At 48.3% G+C, this 21,450-nt stretch overlaps 1 protein-coding gene across 1 annotated transcript in view; it reads right to left on the bottom strand.

The window, feature by feature from the left end:
- Positions 1 to 21,450, bottom strand: part of LOC132832949 (tenascin-X-like) — a 171,531-nt gene that overhangs the window by 133,998 nt on the left and 16,083 nt on the right. The window contains exons 2-7 of the mRNA XM_060851197.1: positions 19,955 to 20,489; positions 14,908 to 16,218; positions 8,921 to 9,036; positions 7,274 to 7,631; positions 6,025 to 6,288; positions 3,662 to 3,925 (exon numbers count right to left, since the gene is read on the bottom strand). Coding sequence (XP_060707180.1) covers positions 3,662 to 3,925; positions 6,025 to 6,288; positions 7,274 to 7,631; positions 8,921 to 9,036; positions 14,908 to 16,218; positions 19,955 to 20,489 — 2,848 coding nt within the window. The remainder of the gene's footprint in view (positions 1 to 3,661; positions 3,926 to 6,024; positions 6,289 to 7,273; positions 7,632 to 8,920; positions 9,037 to 14,907; positions 16,219 to 19,954; positions 20,490 to 21,450) is intronic.

Below are 21,450 nucleotides of genomic sequence, written 5' to 3'. Positions count from 1 at the left end.
GTGGGAGTGGAATGGATGATGGAAAGTGAGAATTGACGAATGATGTTAGTGAGAATGGATTGTATGACTGAAAATGGGGATGTAAATGATGGATATTATGTGGCCATGGAATAAAGGATGGAAGATAAGATTAGAATGAATGTTGGGAAATGGGAATGCTTTGAATGATGTTAAATGGGAATGAGGATGGAATTAAAATATAGAATATGGGAATCCAGGGTGAGGTAATAGCAGAATCAAATCAATACAGGAATGTGAAAAGAGAATGAATAGAAAACATACAAATTGAATGAATGATGGAAAAAGGGAATTAAATAAATGAGGAGAGAGATGGACTAAAGTCCAGGAGAGAAACTGGGAATGGAATGAATGACTGTTAATGGGAATGGAATAAATGATGGAAGATGGGAATGGAATGAATAAAGGAGAGTGGGAATGGAATGAATGATGTTAATTAGGATTAGAATGAATGATGTTAGTGGGAATAAAATGAATGACAGAAAATGTGAATGGAATGAATGATGGAAAATGGGAGTGGAATGAATGATGGAAAATGGGAATGGAATGATGGATGTTAAATGGGAGTAGAATGAATGATGAAAAATGGGAATGGAATGAAAACAGGAAAGTGGGAATGAACTGACTGATCTTAAATGGGAATGGAATGAATGATGATAAATGGAATAGAATGATGTTAAATGGAATGAATGTTGGAAAATAAGAATTTAACAAATGATATTAAATGGGAATGAAGTGATAATAGAAGGTGGGGATGAAATGAACGGTGTGAAATGGGAACGGAGTTAATACTGGAAAGTTGGATTCTAATGACGATGTCAATTGCAAATGCAGTGAGTGACTGAAAGTGGAAATGAGTGATCTTAAACCAGGATGAATGATAATTAATGGGAATGGAATACGGATGTTAAAAGGAAATGGAATGCATGATGAAAATGGGGAATGGACTGAAAGATGTTAAATGGAAATGGAATGATGGATATTAAATGGGAGTGGAAGAAATAGTGGGAAATGGTCATGAAATGAATGATGATAAATGGGATTGGAATGCTGGATCTTAATGGGAATGGATGGAATGGTGGTGGAATGGAATGAGTGATGCTAAATGGAAATAAAGGGAAAAATGTCAAATTGGAATGATTAATATTAAAAGAAATGGATTGAATAAAGGAAAATGGGAATTAGATGAATCATGGAAAATGAGAAAATGAATGAATTAATGGGATGTTTAATAATAAATGGGAATGAAATGAAAATGGGAGAGTAGAAATGAACTGAATGGTGTTAACCAGGAATGGAATGGATGATGGTGAGTCAGAATAGAATGATTAATGGAAAATTGGTTTGGGATAAATGATGTTATATGGGAATGGAATGATGGATACTAAATGAGAATGGAATGAATGGTACAAAGTGGGGCAGGAATGAATGACAATAAAAGAGAATGGCTTAAATAATAGGAATTAGGAATGGAATGACTGTTAATTGGGAATAGAATGAATGAGGACAGATGGAATTGGGAGAAAAGGTGGAATTATGGGTATGAATAAGCAATGGAAGTTGTAAGTTGAATGACTGAGCACAGGTGAGATGTGAATAAATGAGGGAACCTGGAAATGGAATGAATGAGGAAACACAGGAAGGCAATCAATGCTGAATCTGAGAATGCTTTAGACATTGGAAGGTGACAACGGTGTGAATGATGCAAAATGGGAATGGGTTAATAATGTACATAGGTGCCAGGTGAATAGTTAGAAAAAGAATTTTATATGTGATGGGAATACAGTAAAATGTGGAACAGAGACAAATGAAGAAAGATGGGAATGGAATGATAAGGGAACAATAGGAATGGATTAACTGACTAGATTGGATCAATATGGAGCTATATAAGTGGAATGAATCTTGGACAGTGAAATGTAAGTAATTGTGTAAGATGGGAATGGAATGAATGAGGATAGCTGGGAATAGGAAGACTGTGGGAAGATAGGAATGCAATGGATGGGAGGGGAGAATGGAATTGAATGAAAGAGGTAGAGTGGGAAAGGATTGGATTCTGTAGGAGTATCCAAGGATTAGAAACCTCCCAATGTAACACCCCTTTTCAGAAAGGGAGGGAAGCCAAAAGCAAGGAACTATCGGCCGATGAGCCGAACATCGATTGTTGGCGAATTGTTGGCATCAATTATTCAGGAAGTAATAGCAGCATATTTGGAAAATCATAGTCTGATCAAGCAGATTCAGCATGGCTTCAGAAAAGGGGAATCATATCTGATTCATTTCTTCAGGTTTTTCAAGATGTATTGTATTTGGACTCCCAGAAGGTGTTTGACAAGGTAGTTCTCAAAAAGTTAAATCATAAGATAAGATACATGGTGTTGGAGGCAGGACATTGGTTTGGATGGACAGTTGCCTAATGGGTAGGACAACAGGGAATGGGAGTAAAGGAGTTCTTTCTCAGGTTGGTAACCTGGAGCCAGTGAGGTTCCCCAGGGATCAGTGCTGAGACTGCAGCTATTTACAATATGGAGGAAGGAAGCAAATTTGCAGATGACATCAATTAGGTCAAAACAGCTGCGAAGGGATACCAACAGTTTACAGAGAGACACTAATAGGTTACATAAGTGGGCAGAAAAGTTGGGAAATGGAATATAATGTTGGAAAATGTGGAATTGTTCATTTTGAAAGGGAGGACAATAGTATTTAAATGGAGAAAAGCTGCAGGAAGCTGCAACACAAAGGGACATGGGAGGACCTGTGCATGAAACACAGAAAGCTAGCACACATTGGATGAGCCAATGGAATAGTGGCCCTTATTTCACAGAGATTGGACTAACAGAATAGGGAACTTATTGAAACTGTACAAGGTGCTGGCACATCACATCTGGAGCAGTAATTTAAGGGTGGAGAGTCTGTGGCATTTACTGCAGAAGGCCATCGAGGCTTGGTTGATAGACATATTCAAGGCTGGGCTAGACAGATTTTAATTAATAAGGGACTTGAGGGTTATGGGGAAAAGACAGTGAGGTAGAGTTGAGGATTATCAGATCTGCCATGATCTCGTTGAATGGGAAAGTAGACTCTATGGGCTGAATGGCCTGTTTCTGCTCTGGCTTCCTGTGATCATTTGAACGCGAGAAAAGATGGGAATGGATTGAATGTTGAAACAGAAGAATGGGATAAAATGACGGAATAGGGAAATGAAGTGAATGGAATGGAATACCAAAAAGAAGTGAATGACTGAATGTGGGAAAGGGGTGGCAAATGGAACATGAGAATGAAATTAATAATGGGAAATGCGAGCAGAATGAAAGCGGAAACACAGAATGGAACGAATGAGGAAAGATGGAAATGGAATCTGTGCTGAAGTGCCAAAATAGAATGAGTCATTTCTTTGGCTGGGTAATCCATAACATTTTGTAACAAATCTCAGTCATTAGATTTTGAATCCTTCTCCAGCCTCAGTAGTGTTTTGGATGATGAGCAAGCCTATTTTCTCTGAGATTATTTGTGGAGAATTGCTTTAATTTGTTGATTCCATAACTTTGTTCCTCAGTCTCTTTCTAAGCTGTGATGCTATGGCTTACTGCTCTGGCTAAGGGTAAACTATTTGTTGATGCCCTTGATGTTCTTATATCCCACTTACCAGTGGTCGCTTTGGTGATCACCGGCTTGCTCCTCATTGTTCCCTGCTCACCCACCAAGGAGATTGTGTACTTGGTGCCACCCTCCAGTTGTACCAAGGTAGCTGTGCTGCTCTTCCCCGGCACCCTCAGCTCTCCACGCTTCCTTCCCTCCGAGCTGTACACAATGTGGTAATGGCCATCACTAGCGACAGATTTCTCCCACTGCAGCTTGATGCTGGAGTCTGTCACAGTGACAACACGCAGATTCCTGGGACTGTCAATCACTGCAGGAAGCGAGCAGAGAAATAGACTCTGTTGATCCACAGGATGTCCCAGTCCACCAGCAGCTGAAAGCTCAACCATCGGATTCAGATCCCTTGATGGTCTCAGTCCTGTTTTCCCCACTGCCTAGACCCTCTTCCCAACCAGCTGCCCTGTTCCCATTCCAGCCTCTTGCTCATCCACAATGTTAATCACTTCCCTATTGACCTCCATGTCTTCAGCTGCCTCAACCCCAAGATTGGGAATTTTCTCTCGAAAACTCTCTGTTTCTCTCGCCTTTCTTGAGATTCTCTTTAAATGTATCTTTTTGACCATGTCTTACTGGATTCTCAGATTTAGAGTCACTGTCTGACCAGTAACCTGTGATGGTAAAGCTTTTCCATCAGTGCTAGTTAATGCTGTGTAATGACTCTGTATGGGTTTTTACAAATGTGGACGGTTAGTAATGAGGGTCAGGCTAAGTGGCTGGCATTTCAGTTCAACTTGACACAGAATGTGTGTGTGTGTGTGTGTGTGTGTGTGTGTAGGTAGGTAGGTAGGTATAGCTGTGCCTGGGTGTAGCTGTGTTGAGGCGTGGGTGTCTGGGTGTAGCTGTGTCTGGATGCAGCTGCGTCTGAGTGCAGCTGTGTCTGGGTGCAGTTGTGTCTGGGTGTAGCTGTGTCTGGGTGTGTGTGTGTGTGTGTGTGTGTGTGTGTGTGTGTGTGTGTGTGTGTGTGTGTGTGTGTGTGTGTGTGTGTGTGTGTGTTTCTGGGTGTAACTGTCTGTGGGTGGGTGTTGTCTGGGTGTAGTAGTATCTGGGTGTGTGTATCGCTGTGTACCATGCCATGGGCCAGGGTGCACATTCAGGAATGCAGTTATTTGCTGGGTTGACCTGAGATATATTCAGGAGCCAAGCTGGCCCTGGTTGTGTGGGAAGTTCAGAAGCTCCTGGCTTCCACCACAGCACTGGTGTCAGACTAATATTTAACATGATGGTGAAGAGTAAGTGACTGAGACTCAGTGGTTGACTTGGCAACAGGAAATATCGAGTACTTGATGTGTATGCTAAGGATCTATTGCCCTTGACTCTCTTCCAAAGACCCTAGCACCACTGATTGAACCTGGTGCTGACCTTCATTCATATTGCAGTCAGTGAGAAACTCAAATGTGAATGGATGAGACTCTATTGCTCTGTCTTATGATCCCCGTTCTCTCTCACACACACAGAGCAGCACTGAAACAGACAGCTCCAGTTCAAATGGACAAGTATTCTCCAAATGTACTGGCCTTTCACACACACTCACAGTGTAATCCACAGTGCTGCACCACCACAGGCACCATATAGCAGAGAGCACATTAAACTGAGGCTCAGTCTGCCTTCTCAGTTATGTGTGTGTGTCGTGTTTGTCTGTGAATCTGTGTGTGCATGTGTCTGTGTCTATGTGCACTTGCATCTGTCTGTGTGTATGTGTGTGTGTCTGTGTGTCTGCGTGTGTGTGTGTACCTGTCCATCTGTGTGTGTCTGTGTGTGTCTGTGTGTATATGTATGTGAATGAGTGTGTCTGTGTGTGTGTGCCTGTGTGTGTGTTTGTGCGTGAGTGTATATGTGTGTGAGTGAATGTGTCTGTGTGCATATGTGTGTGTGCATGCATCTATGTGTGTGTATGAGTGTGTATCTATGTGTGTATCTGTGTACGTGTGTGTGTGTGTGCACGCGTAAGTACCTGTGTGTGTGAGTGTGTGTGTGTGTATGTGTGTGTTTGTACTTGAGTGCCTGTGTATGTGTGTGTGTCTGTGTGAGTGAGTGTGTGTGTGTGCCTGTCTGTATATTGGATATAAAAGCTCAGCTGCAAAAGGCCAGGGGAGCTTTCCAGTAGTGCATTGCCAAATTCTCATCCCTCGGGCAGCATCACAACAAGAATGGGATTATCGGGTTATTATCATGCATTGTCTGTGGGATCTTGCTGTGTGTGCATAGGCTGCTTCCCACCTTAGACCACAACAGTGATGCACTTGAAGAGAGCACTGTGCTGTTTTTAAAGCAAATGCCAGTTGAAACAGGCACTAGGGAAATGCAAGTCAGGCCAGGGTCTGCTTGCTTCCCGGGGATGGGGAGACATACCGGTTGTTCCTTTGGTGGCGACGGCCTTGCTCTGGTGTTGACCTTTCTCCCCCACCAGGAAGATGGTGTGTTCGACGCCAGCCTCCAGCCCTGTCAGTACGATGCTGCTGTTACTGGCTGGCACTACCACCTGGCTGCGTTTGCCAGTCGCTGACGAGTAGTTGAGGCGGTAATGGTCAATGGAGGCTTCTGGCTTCTTCCAGCCCAGCTCAATGGTGGAGTTGGTCGCTGAGACTACGTGGAAATTCCGTGGCCCATCGATCACTGCAGCCAGGAGAACAGAGTTCAGTCAGTGCACAGACCCATCCAGGAACCACATAGCACAGAGCAGACCCACTGCCTGTTACTGCAGTTACTGATGCACCAAATATAATACAGAGTGACACACTGTCTCACAGCCCAGTTACTGACTCCCCAACACTGTACAGAGTGACACACTGTCTCACAGCCCAGTTACTGACTCTCCAACACTGTACAGAGTGACACACTGTCTCACAGCCCAGTTACTGACTCCCCAACACTGTACAGAGTGACACACTGTCTCACAGCTCAGTTACTGACTCCCCAACACTGTACAGAGTGACACACTGTCTCACAGCTCAGTTACTGACTCCCCAACACCATACGAATCTGTGTGTGTGTGTCTGTATGTGTGTCTGAGTATGTTTATGTGTGTGTCTGTGTCTATGTGTGTGAGTGTATCTGTGTGCATGTATATGTGTGTGCGTGTGTGTCTGCATGTGTGTGTGTTTTTGGGTGTGTGTTTATGTCTGTGTGTGTGTGTGTGTGTGTGTGTCTGTGAGTGTATGTTTGTGCATCTGTGTATGTGTCTTTGTGAGTGTGATGTGTGTGTATCTGTGGATGTGTGTATGGGGTGTCGTAAATGTGTGTCTGTGTGTGTTGCTGTGAGTATGTCTCTGTGTGTGAGTGTGTCTGTGTGTGTGCGTATCTGTCAGTGTGTGTATGTGATGTAAGTGTGTGTGTGTTTGTGTGTGTGTGTCTGTGCGTGTGAATGTGAGTGTGTGTGTGTGCAAGCATATGTGTGAACCTGCACGCACGTGTGTCTATGTATCTGTTTCAGCCCTTTTCAGTTCCAGACACTTCCCCAGAGTTACGGGAAATGGATTGTACTGTTGCTGTTTGATCTGCCTCCCAATGTCATGCCTTTGCCCCCTCTGTTTGGGAAAATGCCCATTCCTGGGGCCAGTATGGTGACTGGGTAAGCTGACATGTTCTGAAGTGTACTCACGTGTTGTGAGGGTCCTGGATACGGCCGGCCCCAACCTCTTGCCCTTCTTTGCCCGCACTGTCACCTCATACTCCTGCCCTGAGGCCAGGCCTGTCTGCTGGAACGTGCTCTTGGAGCCAGCCACGAGATTGGTCAGCTGATCACCGTCCTCCTTCTGCTGGGAGGGATGGGACACATCAGGTGGCAGAAACCCTGGAGTCGCAGCTAACGGGCTCCCTGGCCCACGACCATCATCGCCATGACAAAAGCCTGCTAGTTGGTCCCGCTCCACCGCAGCAGTCAGGAGGTGACCCCTGACCCCTGACCTCTCCTCCTGCTTTGAGCCACAGTGGAGAGGGTCATCCAGGCGGTGATACCCCTGGGGGAGGCAGGGGCGGTGGGGTGTGTTGGGGGGGTGGGAGCTGAAGAAGGGGATAACGTTTCCCTCATCCACCAGAGCCGTCAGTTTATGGAGCGGTTTAGTTGGTGAACCAATGAGGCAGGAGGGTCAGGTAGCAGAGAACATTTCACAGGTAACGAGCGATAAAGCCAGTCGGGAATTCCTTTCCTCAGGGATTTGTTGTGATCCGAAAGCTACTGACAAACCTCCGGACATAATACCAGTGTGAACCTGAAGAGGGGTAATTGGCTGGACTTCGGGACGGTACATGAGGGAAATTAGGTCTCTCTTCTGAAGGGCTTGCACAGGCATTGCGGGCTGAATGGCCTCCCCTCTGCAGATACATCTCATGACATTGTGTTGAGTGTTTCTGCATGAGGAGATCGGGGGGAGTGGGGTGCAGTGGTCCCAAACTGGTTTGTTTCTGTCTGTGAGTTTGGTCATCACCATCACCATCAGCACATCCCAGCCTCTCCTGACCATTCAGGGGTCAGGGGTCAGCTGTGGCTGCTCAGGATTACTGGGAAGTTCATTGGACCCTTTCCACGCTCTGCCTCTTTATGCACGGTGTGGGAGTTAGTGATGGTGGAGAAACTGTCGATGGGAACCTAAGGGGTGGATGTTAGTCACTATTTAGCTCCATTGAAGCCACTTTGAGGTGAATGAAGGAACATCCAAGCCCTCTCTTCCTTCTTTTCCTCCTCCTTCTGTGAGTGCAGCTCAAACTGCCAGCGGCCTTCTGGAGCCTTCTCCCTGTGAGCTGAGTGGGAAACTAATAGGTTAAAGGTCAGGTTCTCTAGGTGGGACCCTGGTTCAGGATGGAAACTCCCTATCTCTCCCTCCACCCCACTCCGACCAACGATGGATGGGTCAGACAGGGCACACCACGGTGATTGTGCCCAGTATGCCCAGCTCAGTTTTCTTTGCCCCAGTAGGCCATAAGACTGGGACCTGAGACATACTCGCATTGTGCCCAGAGGAAGGATTGATGCCAGGGAATCCCATGCCTCCACCTACTTTCCGGTGAGATTTGTTGAGGTGTGTGCCAGGCACTGGAGTGATATGGGCCAAATACAGGCAAATGGGACATCTGGTTGGCATAAATGAGTTGGGCTGAAGGGCCTGTTTCCTTTGCCTCTGTGACCTTTTCCCGGGCTGACAATCTCAGTGAATTTTGGAGACGTCCCTCCTTCCAGCTGACACTCGGCCTTTGACACTTGACCCTCGCGCTCTGCCCCGCCCCACCCACTCCTTCCATGGTCCTTTACCAGGGATCGGAAGGTGATCTCCCAGGCATCGACTGGAACCTGCGGCAGCTCCCAACCCACGGTCGCCTTGTTCTCCAGGACCTTCTTCACGTGAAGCCGGATGGTGGCAGGGATTTCTGTAACAAGGTGGACAAAGGTTTTATCGAATCGAAAATCATTCAGAGCGTTCCCTGAGCAAGAATGTGAAGGCACTCACACGGGCCCAGTCCATCACGGAAACCAATTTCCCATTCACTGACTCCGTCTACACCTCATCATTAAAGAGCCCTCCCAACCCGGTTATCATCTCTTCCATTCTCTTCCATCAGGGAGAAAATACAAAGGTTTAAACACACGTACCAACAACATCTCCCCTGCTGTTAATTAGAATGCTGATGATCTGAGTGTTGATCTCGCTCCTTATACAATGTCTCTGCAGCCGTAACATTGTATTCCTCACTCTGTCCTGTTACCCTGATACATACTGTGTATGGTATGATCTCTTGGGCTGTATGTAAGGCCAAACTGTAGCTGGGCACATGCGACATTAATAAATCATATTAAATCCTGTGCTGTGTGACAGGAGCCTCAAATGAACCACAATGTCCTGAAGATAATAAACAGGTCTTTGGCATTCTCAAACTTGTTCCGCTATTGAATACAATCAGGACAGCAACTCTGCTTTCTCTTCATTTTCCTGTCACTCCCCTTGGATTCCCTCAGGGACAAAGACTCTTGTCGTTTCCGGCTTCCAATGGAATCCAGAAACATTCCGAAGGACCCGTATCAGACTCAAACATTAACCCGGTTTCTCTCCCCACAGAATGGTACCAGACCTGCTGAGTTTCTGCAGCACTTTCTGCTTGTGTTTCTGATAAATCAGAGCACCAGCGAACGCCCTGCGGGAACAGCAATACCTTGATGTGATGTGGTTCTAACACTGAGGTAAACACTGCACTGTTTGAAACCATCCAAACCTTCCATTGCGTTCAGTTAGCTGGCCAATTCACAGGGATAAATTCCTGGCTGGGACACATCCTTTCGGGATCACATTTCCCAAGGATCAAACCACTCTGAATGAGTCCTTGCCAGAGTTTAATGAGGAAGTTTAAAGGATGGATCAGTCCCTGAGATGGAAAGCTTTCGCCTGAAGCCATTTACGTGACAGGAAACTGCGCACATGCAGAAATCATGGACGGCCACATCCACCAGGTTAGCATTTGATCCATCATCAGAGCTGAATTCAGATTATCCACGGTTTAGAAACATACAGCAGCTCTTGCCCAGGGCTGCTGGAAGATAATGGAGTGTCAGTGGAGAGATCTCTGGTCAGCACTCATACACAGACACACCATGAGGTCCTCATGCAACACCCTTATTCAGAACAGGGTTTTTCCTAATGGTTCGGATGGCCTGGAACAGGCATTCACTTTTCTATCACTGCAATCAAATTGTTCACAGCAAGATACCTCAAGTCAGCTTTAAGATGACGCCACAAAAGGCTGATAGATATAGATAGATAGAAAAGTACAGCACAGAACAGGCCCTTAGGCCCATGGTGTTGTGCCGTGACTTAATCCTAATGTAAAATATAGTAACTTAACCTACGCGCCCCTCAACTCACTGCTATCCATGTGCATGTCCAGCAGTCACTTAAATGTCCCCAATGACTTCGCTTCCACCACCATCGCTGGCAACATATTCCATGCATTCACAACTCTCTGCGTAAAGAACCTGCCTCTGATGCCTCCTCTATACCTTCCTCCGAATATCTTCAAACTATGACTTCTCATACCAGTCAATCCTGCCCTGGGGAAAAGTCTCTGATACTGGCTGAGGGATTAATATTAAAATCATCAAAAGGATAGCAGTCCCAGAACAAGAGGATCCTGCTTCTAAATCTTCATTTGACGATTTGCTTTGCAAAATTCGCCAGCCTCACAAACTGATGGAGCTCAGCACACTCGAGTGACTTTGAGTTAACTTCAGAGCCATTCAAATGCGGAGAAAACGTTTAAAGTGGTTCCACACATCTGCTGTCTTCGTAACTCCCCCCCTCCTTCTCTGAACAAGGCTCTAGAAGGTTCCCATATTTATCACACCTAATGCAGCTCTCGTCCCTGTAGGTTTGTTCGGATCCTGTCACTGGCAAGAGATCTTTCCACAGCCCTCCAAACCCGCCCCCCCCCCAGCGCTAACCCCCTGCCCCCAGCCACCCTAACACCCAGACACACCTAAGTAGCCTTGCCAAGATTATCTACAAACCCAATCAGACCTCCCGCAACAGCTCAGCCCAGACCATCGGCGCCTAGCACCCTCCCCTCCCTTCCTTTAGTGGGAGATGTTGGAACAGAGCTGGGGCCTAACCGCTGGTCATGACCCTGGGCTTTGGTTGGCATGGCTGGCCCCAGCCGTTTCCATTCCAGACAAGCCTGGCAGCCAATGTGGTACCGAGCTGCCCGAGAAACAGCCAGGAATTCCAGAGTGGAATGTCAAACCCACTCTTACTTTCATCCCTGGATTTCGAACCATTCTGTCAACAAACAGGACATTTTTCTGTGAGATTACTCTTTACCCTTCTTCATCCAATTTCAATAAAACCCTTCTTTCAAAATAACTGCTGAAAGTCAAAGGAGCCAGTCAGTGTCTCCGCCCCCTCTTCCCCGGCCTCATAGCCTGGTCCAAATGACTCTTCAAAGACATTCTTCAGTTAATCGCAATGTTACAGCATCACCGAGCAAAAGTGAAATCTCCTCTCGTTAAGGTCCTGTCAATTCATAGACTCCCTATGACGTGGAAACAGGCCATTTGGCCCATTGAGTCTACACTGCCTCTCTGGACAGCATCCCACACAGACCCATAACCCTGCATTTCCAATTGGCTAATCCACCCCCCTGGACATCATCCCATGGCCAATCCACCCATCTCTGAGAGGGAACCAGAGCACCCAGAGGAAACCCACACAGACACGGGGAGATCGTGCAAACTCCACTCAGTCGCTTGAGGCTGGAATCGAACCAGGGTCCCCGGTGCTGTGAGGCAGCAGTGCTAACCACTGAGCCGCCGTACCACCCCAACAATGTTAAATCAAAGCCTTGTTTGCCCTTTCAGGTCGATGTTACCATCCCTTCTTGTAGTGTCAAAAGAAGATTGAGGAGTTATCGCCAAGGCACAGCAGAAGACAGGCTAACCTGGTCATTGTCAGCTTGTGGGATCTTACTGTGCAAAAATTGGCTTGCAATATCTCAATGAATTTGAAAGAGGCTGCGCCGTGTACTGTGGGATGTGCCGTGTGTAAATAAACACAATCTCTTTTATCTGAGACCCTGCTCTTGTGGATGATTTACAAAGAGTCCGAGTATTTCACTTCCATCCTTTATCATGCATTTTTATTTCCAAGAGGGCTTACTGAGGTCAAAGGGCAGAACTGTCAATCTCTTAACTGCTTCTCCCTTGGCGATGGGACCTGACAGAAATGTTTGATCACAATTCGGAGAGAAGTGGAGCCAGCAGCAGATGAAACCTGAATCAGAGAGTACACCAGATACACTCTCCCTTCCCCATTCATAGAACCTAGGCCCAGGAGGAGGCCATTCGGCCCTTCAAGCCTGCTCCACTATTCAACATGATCGTGGCTGATCTCCTCTATCCATGCCATAGCCTGTTTTCTCCCCATGAACCTTATTGCTTTTAAAGTCTGTCTCTTTCTCAAATACAGAATCATAGTGTGGAAACAGGTCATTTGGTCCAACAATGACCCTCTGAAGATTACCCCACCCAGACCCATTCCCCTACCCTACATTTGCCCATGACTAATGCACCTAACCTCCACATCCCTGAATGCTGTGGGCAATTTAGCATGGTCAATTCACTTTAACCTGAACACTTAAGATTGTGGGAGGAGACCCACATAGACACAGGGAGAATGTACAAACTCCACATAGAGAGTCGCCCGAGGCTGGAATTGAACCCGGGTCCCTGGTGTTGTGAGGCAGCAATGCTAACCACTGAGCCACCATGCAAACCTTCAGTGACTTGCCTTTTGTGGAGGAGAATTCCACAGGTTCCTGAAATGAAGAAATGTTTCCTCATCCCAATCCTAAATGGTTTTGCCTGTATCCTGTGTGGCCTCTGGTTCTCTCTCCCCACCCAGAAGGATCCATCCTCCCTGTATCTCATCCGTCTGGCATTATTTGAACTTAAAACTTGGTATTTATAGATGTTTATCAAAAGTCAGGCTGAATACTGGAATGTGGGACACTTTTCCTATTGAAGATCAAATTTTCTTATCAAGCACTTCCACGGCAGAGAGTGACTCTCCCTGTGCCCTGTCCCTGTGTGTCCCCTAGCACCCAGCAGAATGTCAGTCCTTCATGGACCATTCCCAATGGTCTCTCTGAGGGAGAGATTTTGGTTTTTGGTGTGGTTGGGTTATAATGTGGGATCATACACTTCTAGCTGTGTGGTGTGGAGTGTGTTGGTCAGGAATTCCACCCACTCTCACCGCCTGGTATCGCCGGGCGGCAGAGGGATGGTCACCTTGCCCCTGAGCCAGATTGGCCAAATGGTGAACACCCGCTCCTTGGCTCCCAACTCCAGGGAATGGTTTTAGCTCAGGGCCAGGGTCGCACATCCCACCCGCACAGCACCTCTGAGGCTGAGCCAGCTCTGTGTGAGTCTGTGTTAACCCATTTCACACCAGAGAGGAGCCAGCCCAGCCACACTACCCCCAAACAGAGAGGAACCAGGGAGGAAAGGACAATATCCATCTACAGCACCTTTCACCAGCCCAGCCTCTGAGGCCGTCCTCAAATCCTGCCTAAGGCTTCAATACTCAGGCTTGGAGTGGACACTGCTAACTGTACACACTCAGTAATCACTGAGTTTGAGCTGGATCCTTCCCAGAAAGGAGCTGAGCTGTATAGGCTCCTGGATTGACCCAGTGGGGAATACCGTCTCCGATCAAACTGCCCAATTGTCAGCTCCTCACTGAATCTCAACCGTATCACTGTCAGAAGGGGGGGGCAGCGAAGAGAATCTGAACCAAGTCAGGCCCCTTTAAAACTCGCATTCAAGGTGAGGTCTGGCCAGGTACACATGCACAAACTCAGTCCCTGTCTCACTGGGCAGCCACATGCAGGTGGGTGTCTAACTGAAGACTGGGAGCCTCTGGGTCAGCCTGATGCTGTAGCCCATCCTCCAGTGATCACAGGGCCCCAACTCTCCAGACAGGATCGGAGAAAAGGGGCATTTCCCTGACCACCCAGAGATCAACAACATAGCTCCCCGGAAGGTGCAAGCACAAGACCAGCTTGTTCTTCCACACCCAGCATCAGACTGGCCCTGGTGATGCCGGGAAAGCTGAAAGGCAGAGTTAATACAAATTCCAAAACAAACATCAGTTAAAACCCAAAAGTCATGGCCTTCCATCTTCTGTAAGCTCATGGACATTTCTGGCACAAAGCTGGGCAGAATGTAGAACCTGGATTCACCAGTGAAGAAAGGGGAGGCGATGGCCGAGTGGTATTTTCACCGAAGTGTTAATCCAGAGACCCTGGTAATGTTCCGGGGTGCTCGGTTCAGATCCCACAACGGCAGATGGTTGAATTTGAATTCAATTGGAAAACAATCTGGGGACTATCTGAATCTAATGAGGACCATGAATCCATTGTCGATTTTCGGACAAACCCATCTGGTTCACTAATATCCTTCAGGAAAGAAACTGCAGCCTTACCTGGTCTGGCCTATCTGTGACTCCTGACCCAGAGTAATGTGGTTGGGCAGGAAATGCTGACCCAGGCAGTCACCCACTCATCCCATGAATGAATAATAATAAAACTAAACCCTTGTCAGTCTGAGACACTGGTGAGAACAGACAATGAGAGATATAACTCGCGACCTGATGGACAGTGCCTGACAGAGCAGCCTGGCTGCAGTGGCTATCTGTACAGTTATACTCTGCACTGAGACATCAGCCGTGAGAAATAGAGAAAGGGAAAGCAGCTCACCAATTGAACAATCATTTCCTGCGAACCCATCCTTGCAGACGCACTTTCCATCAACACATCGCCCTCGGTTGTTACAGTTCTCAGGACAGGTCTGGGTCCCACAGGAAGGCCCTGAATAGCCTGTGTTACAGACGCATTTCCCATCTACACATCGCCCTCGGTTGTTACAGTTCTCAGGACAGGTCTGGGTCCCACAGGAAGGTCCTGAATAGCCTGTGTTACAGACACATTTCCCGTTGACACATCGCCCTCGGTTGTTACAGTTCTCAGGACAGGTCTGGGTCCCACAGGCAGCTCCTGAATAGCCTGTGTTACAGGCACATTTCCCATTGACACATCGTCCTCGGTTATTACAGTTCTCAGGACATGTCTGGACCCCACAGGAAGGTCCTGAATAGCCTGTGTTACAGACACATTTCCCATTGACACATCGCCCTCGGTTGTTACAGTTCTCAGGACAGGTCTGGGTCCCACAGGAAGGTCCTGAATAGCCTGTGTTACAGATGCATTTCCCATTGACACATCGCCCTCGGTTATTACAGTTCTCAGGACATGTCTGGGTCCCACAGGCAGCTCCTGAATAGCCTGTGTTACAGACACATTTCCCGTTGACACATCGTCCTCGGTTGTTACAGTTCTCAGGACAGGTCTGGGTCCCACAGGCAGCTCCTGAATAGCCTGTGTTACAGGCACATTTCCCATTGACACATCGCCCTCGGTTGTTACAGTTCTCAGGACAAGTTTTCAGGCTGCAGTCAGGCCCAGTGAAGCCTTTCCTGCAGACACACTTGCCGTTGACACAGTTCCCTCGGCGGTGACAGTTACTGGGACAGGCTGGAAGGCTGCAGTCCCGTCCTGAGAAGCCTGTGTTACAGACGCACTTGCCATCAAGGCAGCGTCCTTGCCCGCTGCAGTCTTCCGGACAATCTTCGAAGCGGCAGTCGAAGCCGGAGTAGCCCTTGTCACAGACGCAGCGGCCGTTGACACACTTGCCATGGTCCCTACAGTCATCAGGGCAGGTCTGCTCTGTACAGCCGTAGCCTGTGTAGCCAGGGAAGCAGACACACTCATCATCGATACACCGGCCCTGGTCATTACAGTCATCGGGGCAGCTCTCCTTGCTGCAGTCCTCGCCTGTAAACCCCTGACGACACACACACCGGCCATCCACACAGTCACCCTGGGGAGGGTGGCAGCTGGCAGGGCAGTTAGCCTTGGCACAGGTTGGCCCCGTCCAGCCCTGGTCACAAACACAGCTGCAGCTAGAGGAGCTGAACCTCCCATGGGCACCGCAGTCCATACGCTTCATACCTGGAAAGGGAGAGAGAGAGCGAACCGTTAGACCTGGAGCCACCTCGACAGTGCAGCCAATCCTCCTACCCACCCGCCGTCAGGTCACAGCAAGGGAGATATCAGCCCCGAATGAGGCCATTCAGCCCTGTGCCAGGACTACTCACGCAGTAACACTCCCCCACCTTTTCCAGTCCCCCTAGTACATCCTGCCTCTCGGATGCCTATCTGAATTCCTTTCCAAGGCCGTGTTTGAATCCATCCCCAACCCCACTCTTGGGCCATTCCGGATCAGAACCTATCGGTTTTCCCTGAGTTTTCCTCAATCCTTCCCTTGCCATTAGGGTCTGCTGCTCTCAATCCTCTGTTAATAGGGAGACTGTCCTTCTCTCCCCTCCTCTCTCTCTCTCTCCCTCCCTCTACTCCATCCAAACCCTTTACCGATGACGACCTGATGAAATGGCTTTCTCTTGCCCAAAGAGAACAGCTCCAGTTGATCAGAACTGGGTTAACCTGCAGCTCACTGCCGACAGCATGTGGAGATAGCACATAAAATGGACAGCAACAGGAGCTAATGTTGTGCAATGAAACAGGATCTTAGGTACATCCCCTTCACCAAAGTCAGGGGGCTGTTGTGGCGGATGTAAGAGCAGCATTCTTCCTTGGTCCTATGGGATTCCCTCTGGAAAAGTTAGATTTTATATGTTGGATTGTTTGACAAGACAGCGGGACTCAATCCTGTCCCAAACCAACATCTACACACACACGTGACAGTCCGGAAAGGTCCATATAAAATCATGAGGGGCAGGGATAGGGTAAATAGACAAGGTCTTTTCCTTGGGGTGGGGGAGTCCAGAACTAAGGGGTGTATGTTTAGGGTGAGAGGGGAAAGATATAAAAGGGGCCGAAGGTGCAACTTTTTCATGCAGAGGGTGGTGGGTGTATGGAATGAGCTGCCAGAGGAAGTGGTGGATGCTGGTACAATTGCAACATTTAAAAGGTATCCAATGGGTATATAAATAGGGAGGGTTTAGACGGATATGGGCCAAGTGCTGGCAAATGGGCCTAGATTAAGTTATGATATCTGGTCGGCATGGATGTGTTAGATTGAAGGGTGTTTCCGTGCTTCACATCTTTACGACTCTATGATGAAGTGACACTCTACTTGTCCCTTCCCCCTTGCAGGGAGAGTAAGATTAATTTTAACAAATACCACCCACCCCCCGACTCCCATTCCTTGCTTGTCTGAGATGGAGCAGAAATCAGACCTCCAGTACACGGCAATACCACAAGGGGGCAGTGCATTTACCATCCGCAGGAAGTGGTCTGAACCAACAAACTCAATGACAGAGCTGAAGATCTGAGGTGTCGGGAATGTTGCCGATTGGTTTTGTGGTTATGTATTTGTGGCCTGTTGGCAGTCTGACATATAGAAACCTGTTACCAGGCGTAAGTAACTCCAAGACAAACCACTGAGAGGCCTACAGTCCTCCAGTTGGTGTCCAATATCAAGTGTCCACTATCAACACTTACACCAGCTCAGAACCACTTAGCACTGAGCAAACACCACGAATGGTGGGACTGTGCTAGTAATCCAGGGACCTGGACCAATCCTCCAAAAGCATCAGTTCGGATCCTGCTCCAATAGCCTCCCCAAACCCCAGGGAGAAGAATAAAATTCAATGATCAAATCTGGAATAAAATGCGAGGTTTATGACGAATAAAGTTCATTAAATTGCTCCTGCAGACTGTGTCAGTGGAAATCCCTGCAGTCTATCCATCCCTATTGAGACAATTTCCCCTGCCAGGCAGGATAATCTAATCGGATCAGAGGACTCTCTTCAGAGGGCTGGTGTGAGCTTGTTGGGCTGAAGGGCCTGTTTTCACACTGTAGGGGAATCTAATCATTCCTACTGCCAGGAATTGGAACATGTGGCAGACTGTGGAAATGTCACCATTCAGGTCCCACAGCCCATTCACAGTTTGTCAACTCCCAGTTTGTGAAGGATTTGCCTTGGAGTCTTCCCCCAAAGGCCTCACAATGAATTCTTTGACTGTCCCACAGGCTAAAGCAAAACACAGTGCAATGTCATCCCACTCAGTCAGTGATATTGCCAACCCATGCAACGGTGAGCCAACCACATCCTCTCTGTCTTTGAGGAACAGCATCTCATTCTCTGCTTGGGGGACCCTGCAGCCGTCAAGATTCGATATCCAGTTCAATAATGATAGGGCCTGCACACTTTCTCCCATGTCTTTCACCCACCCCCTGCTTTCAGCACGGCTTTCATGGTTCCGATGAGCAGCTTTTGATTCTCCCAAGCTCACCCTTATCCATCCTTCTGTCTGCCTGACTTGTTGTTATCTTTCTCTGGCATCTGCCGCCATCTATCATTAATTCCTTCCCCCTTTTTTTGCCCCCTGGCTTTAAGGATATATACACCCACCATTTCCTCGCTACTAGCAGCTCTGAGGAAGTGCACGAGAAACATTAGCTCTGCATTTTCTCTACTGATGCTGCCAGACCCGCTGAGCTGTGAGAGGTTTCAAGCAGGGATGTGTTGTCGCAGTCACCTTGGTGAGGCAGGTTTGGTCTCCTTTTCTGAGGAAAGATGCTCTTGCTCTCGACGGGAGCACAGCCAAGGTTTATCAAGCTGATTCCGGGGATGGTGGGACTGATATATGAGGAGAGATTGACTAGGTTAGGATTGTTTTTGCTGGAGTTCAGATATGTGGGGGAGGGGGCGGGGATCTCAAAGAGACTTATAAAATCCTAATAGGTCCAGACAGGGTAGATACAGGGAGGATGTTCCTGATTGGGGGGGGGTGTCCAGAACCAGTCTGAGGGTTCGGGTGGACCATTTAGGACAGAGGTGAGGAGACATTTCTTCACCCAGAGAGGGGTGAGCCAGTGGAATTCATTACCACAGGAAGTAGCTGATGCCAAAACATTGATTGCATTTAAGATGGTTAGATGCAACACTCGGGGTGATTGGGATCAAAGGTTATGGTGAGAAAGCAGGACGAGGTCTCTCACTGCACCCCCCAGGTTGAACTCAGATTTCTCCAGTTTCCTCATTTCCCCTCCTCCCACCTTGTCTCAGTCGGTTCCCTCAACTCAGCACCGCCCTCCTAACCTGCAATCTTCTTCCTGACCTCTCTGACCCCACCCCACCCCGGCCTATCACCCTCACCTTGACCTCCTTCCACCTATCACATCTCCATCGCCCCTCCCCCAAGTCCCTCCTCCCTACCTTTTATCTTAGCCTGCCTGGCACACTCTCCTCATTCCTGATGAAGGGCTTATGCCCGAAATGTCGAATTTCCTGTTCCTTGGATGCTGCCTAACCTGCTGTGCTTTAACCAGCAACACATTTTCAGCTATTGAGTTGGATGACCAGCCATGATGGAGATGAATGGCAGAGCAGGCTTGAAGGGCCGAATGGCCTCCTCCTGCTCCTGTCTTCTGTTTCGTGTTTCTAAGTTTCTCCAGCAATTTCTATTTTTTTGCGAGAGTGCCTCTCTTTCACTCTCTCTTCCTCCCTCACTCCATCCACCGTGACGACAGCCTGATCACCATCACCATTATAGTTCCCCGTTAACCAAACGTCATTACATTAGCTTCAAACATTCCTGACAAACGGTGGCGTTCAATCTGCTGGCCCCCACCAGGGCTCTGGTTACAACTGGGCTGGGAGAGTAACTGCTGTAGGCCAGAGCCTGTCAGTCGGGGAAACGCACCGACACAGAAACTCACCGCAGCACGGTCTGCCCGAGCACTGCCTCTCCAGCGTCAGCACCTGCTTCTCCAGCACCTCCAGGCGGTTTAGGAGAGCCTGGATATCGTCGCAGCCACAGGCCTGCGGAGGGATGTTGATCCTGTGGGTGAAGACCACCTGATTGGTGGGGTCGACGGTGTGCTCAAAGCTCTGGTCATCCCAGGCCTCGTCTCGAGCCTCAAAGATGCGGGCCAGGGGCTGAGCGACGTTGGCCGAGCAGTTCCTGCAGTACGGCAGCTTGATGTTGTAGACGTGGTTGAAGGTGGTGGGGCGGCCGGACGTGGCGTTGGGCAGCAGTGCCCGCCGCTGACGGATGGTCTTCACAAAGATGGCGCAGTCGCCCCCCTCCAGGCTCACTGTGACCAACAGGAGCAGGATCTTAAAGGCCAGCCCCATCTCTGTCGCTGCAAGTGGGGGTGGGGTCGGGAGGAGTCCAGGCTTGTGCAGGGACTTGGGGGGGCTCGCGCCTTCAGTCAGGAGATCTGCTCGAACACAGGCTCGTGCCACGTTACCCTGGAGAGGGGGAAATGACACAATTAGTTACGGTTGTCAAAAAGCTATCAGCCATGGCTCAGTAGCACTCTGACCTCTAACCCACTGAGTCATGGGTTCAGATCTGACCGGGGATTTGAGAACACCAAACCAGATTGATCCCCAAGGGGAGTGCAGCCCCATGGGAATGCAGCACTGTCCGAGTGCCAACCTTTACAAGGTGTATTCAAACCAGGCCCCTCCTGCCCTCTTAGGTACCTGGAACGTATCTCATGGCAGTGTGGCTGGCATAGCACAGCTCTGCCCCAGGGCCTAGTGCCAATGTTAATGCCCCAAACAGCACCACTCGAAGATAAATAGACGGGCTACTCATCATGCAGCCTGTTTGTGGGGTCTTGCTGTGTCCAGACCTTTCTAACTTACATTATAACAATACGCCTGTTGGGAGGATGTTGTGAAACCTGAAAGGGTGCAGAAAAGATTTAGAAGGATGTTGCCATGGTTGAAGGGTTTGAACAACAGGGAGGGGCTTATCAGGCTGAGGTTGAACAGGCTGAGGCTGTTTTCCCTGGACTGTCGGAGGCTGAGGGGTGACCTTATCGAGGTTTATAAAATCATGAGGGATATGGATAGGATAAATAGACAAAGTCTTTTCCCTGGGGTGGGGGAGTCCAGAACTAGAGGGCACAGGTTTAGGGTGAGAGGGAAAAGAGACCTAAGGGGCAATTTTTCACACGGAGGGTGGTACGTGTATGGAGTGAGCTGCCAGAGGAAGTGGTGGAGGCTGGTACATTTGCAACATTTTAAAAATATCTGGATGGGTATATGAATAGAAAGGGTTTGGAGGGATATGGGCCAAAAGCTAACAACTGGGACTAGATTAATTTAGGATATCTGGTCAGTGTGGATGGGTTGGACCGAAGGGTCTGTTTCTGTGCTGTACGTCTCCATGGCTCTATGCATTTCAAAAGGACTAATTGAC

Source organism: Hemiscyllium ocellatum, chromosome 35 (assembly GCF_020745735.1).
Source record: "Hemiscyllium ocellatum isolate sHemOce1 chromosome 35, sHemOce1.pat.X.cur, whole genome shotgun sequence".
NCBI lineage: Eukaryota > Metazoa > Chordata > Chondrichthyes > Orectolobiformes > Hemiscylliidae > Hemiscyllium > Hemiscyllium ocellatum.
The sequence above is the reverse complement of the archived record's forward strand: the minus strand, read 5'-3'. Positions and strand labels throughout refer to the sequence as shown.